This window comes from Physcomitrium patens, chromosome 12 (genome assembly GCF_059467195.1).
Source record: "Physcomitrium patens ecotype Gransden chromosome 12, ASM5946719v1, whole genome shotgun sequence".
In the NCBI taxonomy this organism is placed as follows: Eukaryota; Viridiplantae; Streptophyta; class Bryopsida; order Funariales; family Funariaceae; genus Physcomitrium; species Physcomitrium patens.
Genome location: NC_143421.1, coordinates 4,424,225 through 4,428,025, shown reverse-complemented (window position 1 = coordinate 4,428,025; position 3,801 = coordinate 4,424,225). Strand labels below are relative to the sequence as shown.

The 3,801-nt window shown below is 45.7% G+C and overlaps 1 protein-coding gene across 1 annotated transcript; it reads left to right on the top strand.

The window, feature by feature from the left end:
- Positions 1–1,023: 1,023 nt before the first annotated feature.
- Positions 1,024–3,590, top strand: LOC112289347 (protein EXORDIUM-like 2). Its single transcript, XM_024534499.3, has one exon. The coding sequence runs from the start codon at positions 2,081–2,083 to the stop codon at positions 3,113–3,115; it is 1,035 nt and encodes a 344-aa protein (XP_024390267.1). The 5' UTR covers positions 1,024–2,080; the 3' UTR covers positions 3,116–3,590.
- The last annotated feature ends 211 nt before the right edge of the window (positions 3,591–3,801 follow it).

Here is a 3,801-nt window from a genome sequence, read left to right as displayed (position 1 = left end):
TATAATTGCTCTACATGCAATAGACTTTGAATCATGCAGCTGTTTCACTGTCACTTGTCTCTTGCTTGGCAGAACAACTGAAAATATTACAAGTGAGATTACATTCTCAACTGCTTTCTACAAATTCTTACTCCAAAATATTGCTCTTATTTTTAACTTTCACACATGATAGTTGGTGAGTCCTTCCAACTTGTTGGGCTCTCTTATTAGTAAATCTTTTCTTTCTGCCATATGTCCTCACACAATATATTACTAATATTCTGGTACAAATCTTTTTACAAGACAAGGAGTAATATTCACTTTAGTAGCTGAACACACACTCAAGTATTCCTAAGTAAAGCTCTAATACCATATTAAAAATTATTATTATTATTATTTTCCCTCTTTTTCAAGAATAGCAAATTTAAGCAGTAAGCTTATATACAGTGATATCAATTGAATTGGTGGTGGTCCTTAATTTACTTTGTAGTCCAGATAGATTTTTATCTTATCATGATGGTCCTTGTAATCTAAACTAATTTTGTGAACTGACATTATCATTATGTGAATGATATGCAAGGAGAGATGGTAGTTTGCTTATTTCTAACATACCTTGCACAGATAGAGACAAATTTGACATGGATTGAAAGGTTGGAGAGTGTGTCAAAGAATCCTCTTTGACTTGATTCTAGAATACAAAACCCTTAATCAATCTTAGTACTAAGAAGGATGAGTTGAGAGAAGAATGTTACTAGCCGGCATTCCTCTCATTCAAGGGAGGGCAGCCCCCATGCAACCGCACAGAGGGAGCTGCCCTACCAGGAATGAAGCGAAGCAGGGATGCAGAAAGGGAGGGGAGGGAGGGGGATGGATACACCCGAAACTGCTTCTGATAGTAACATCGTAACAACGTAACAAGGAGCAATTATCCAAGCAGACAAAGCGATCAGATCCATCCGCTGGTCGGCTCTTGCTGCCTCTCTCTCATGAGATCAATTTGCCTGTCTGGCTCCAGCTGACACACTCACACACACACACAAAATTTCTTGGAATTATCTTCTTCTTCTTCTTCTTCTTCTTCACTTCATCACCATGCCATGGCGTCTGCAGCTGGCATTCCCCCTCCCCTCGCACAAGCCCCGCCTATATAACCCACTGGCCTCGTTCTCCGGTGCAACAATCCAGTTTCCATGTGTCTGCTTGCAAGTCTCACATTGGCACCGTGTTCGGTTCACGAGTTCAAACCTTAAAGCGAGAGCTGGGTGTGTGTTGTCTGTGAACTGGGCAGTGTCGATCGGCAAACCTGCGTGCGGTTAGACTCCCACAAGGTTTCCTGCAGTGTAACTGGGATTGGTTTCTTTGAAACAGAGTTGCTCGTGTGGGGGAATGGGTTGCAACGGCCCTAAGGATCAAGCTGTAGTGCACGTCGCTAGTTAAATTGTCTTGTGGAAGGCGAAGAGGAAGGACAGCCTCCAGCTGGAGATTGCTTGTTACCTGTGACCAGCTCTGAGATAGTGTTACTTGAGAGGGGGAGCACTAGAGCCCGCGTTCCTGTATTGGGCTATGTAGCAGTGTAGCCCAGAGGGTAGGTGCGGCTCTGTGTTGCTGCACGTAGGTCGGTCAGTTTGACGCTTAGAAGCTTATAAGGCGAAGAGCCACGGCCTCGTGCTGAAAAAGGATCTACGGCGATTGAGTTGGGATGCATTTTGCGTTTGGGGATACGCTGTGGATGGGTGTGTTCGTTTCTGCTGAAGTGGAAAGACATTGACTTTACAGTGTTTCGTTGTCTGAGTAGCGTGTCTTTGGGCTTGCCGCATTTGGTCTGAATTAGCAGAGCTTACGGTTTTAAAATTGGTTATCTCTGCCTCCTTCGTATATTTGTGCTGATGTTTTGGATCATTGCTCCATTGCTGTAGGTTTTCATTGTGGCCTTAGTTCCTTGCTTGTTTCGGTTTCTCCACGAGGTTTCTCTCGACGCTTCTTCTGTTGTAACCGTATCACTTTACAGCTGTGTCATTGGCGATTACATCGAACTCTTCAACCCCTCCGTCTCCTTCAATTTTTAGACTTTTCCTACCACCTAATAGCCAATCTGACAACCATGGCCCGAGTTGTGAAAGTCTACTTTCTCCTTTTTGCGTTGTGTGCGGTGTCTGTGGTCGTTGACTCTCGCCCAATACCTCTTTCCTCTATTACAAATGTCAAAGCCGTCGAGATCGAAGTAGTTGAGATCGATCAACCTGTGAACATTGGAAGGAATCTCTTCAAACTGGTTAGCAACTCCCCTGTTTTACCCTATCACAATGGCCCTTTGCTGGCCGGTAGAGAGGCCCTCAATGTTTACATCATCTGGTATGGTACCTTCACGCCGACTCAGAAATCAATTGTAAGCGACTTCTTCCTCTCGTTCCAGCAGCCCAGTGCCGATGTGCACCCTTCCGTTGCGAGCTGGTGGAAAATGACGTCTGCATACCAGGACAACAAGAACAACATCCCAGCAGGAGCAGTGAAGCTAGAGGGACAAGCGGATGATAACTACAGTATCGGCAAAACCTTGAAACAAGCCGACATTGAAACCCTCGTGGTCACCGCTATGGCATCCCTCCCTGCCGATCCTGCTTCCATCTACTTCGTCCTCACTGCAGCCGATGTCAAAGTCGAAGGCTTCTGTATGAACACCTGCGCGTCCCACTCCTTCACATCCTCATCTCCTGCTTCCAAGAATTATATGCTGCTCTACTCCTGGGTTGGATACTCAGGAACAGAGTGCCCTGGACAATGCGCTTGGCCTTACGCTCTCCCGCAGTATGGTCCTCAGGGCGCTAAAGCTTTGGTCGCCCCCAATGCCGACGCTGGAATGGACGGAATGGTAATCAACATGGCAAGCATGCTCGCAGGGACTGTGACTAACCCGTTCAACAACGGTTACTATCAGGGTGATGCAATGGCACCCTTGGAAGCAGCCACCGCTTGCACCGGCATCTATGGTGCTGGAGCTTTCCCTGGAAACCCTGGCCAGCTAGTAGTGGATCCCATCACCAGTGCTAGCTACAATGCGCAAGGAACGGGGATAAGAAAGTACTTGTTGCCTGCTCTGTGGGATCCTGTGACGATGACCTGCGTGCCAGTGTCGTAAGAATGTGGAGGAGTTCACTAGGTTTTGGAAACCAGGAGAGAAGACTGCTTAGGAGCCAGCTGCCGAGGTATTTGTGCCCTTGGGTTTGGTTCGCTTCATGGGAGAAATGACACTTCTTCGTGGAGGTAGATTTCTCTTGAAGTTTGGGGGAGGAAGATAGAGCTCTGATCCTGATCGATCAAGATGTTCTTTACGAGAGGTTAGCATCAATTTCTGTATCAGCATGTCTGGAAGTTGATCGAAGTGCGAAATTTGTCGTTACAGATGATCATTCTGTACATATGAGCGGGTATTGCAGGTGTAATTATTGACGAGCTCGAAAGATTTAGCATTGTTGTCGGGTCGACGTGTGCGACTACCGCCAATTTTTGAAGCAATGCACTGGGAGATTTGTGTTACTAATAATTGTGATACATTTGTACACTACTACACAGAGCCTTCCGAATCCTTGCAACAATAGTTCCACTTCACTCTGCGATCTACTGTGGCCCTCTTGACTGTCGTCCATTCTTGTGAAACTCCCAAGCTTGAATATGCTATGCATTTCTTTAAGTCTGTTCTTGTGATAGTTGTCGCGGAATGTTTTCATGTGCCTTTAAAAGTTATTTCTAAAATGCAGTATGATAGATTTCGTCTCATTGTTTTATCTATGCTTTTCCTACCATCTATCAAATTGCTGGTAACTT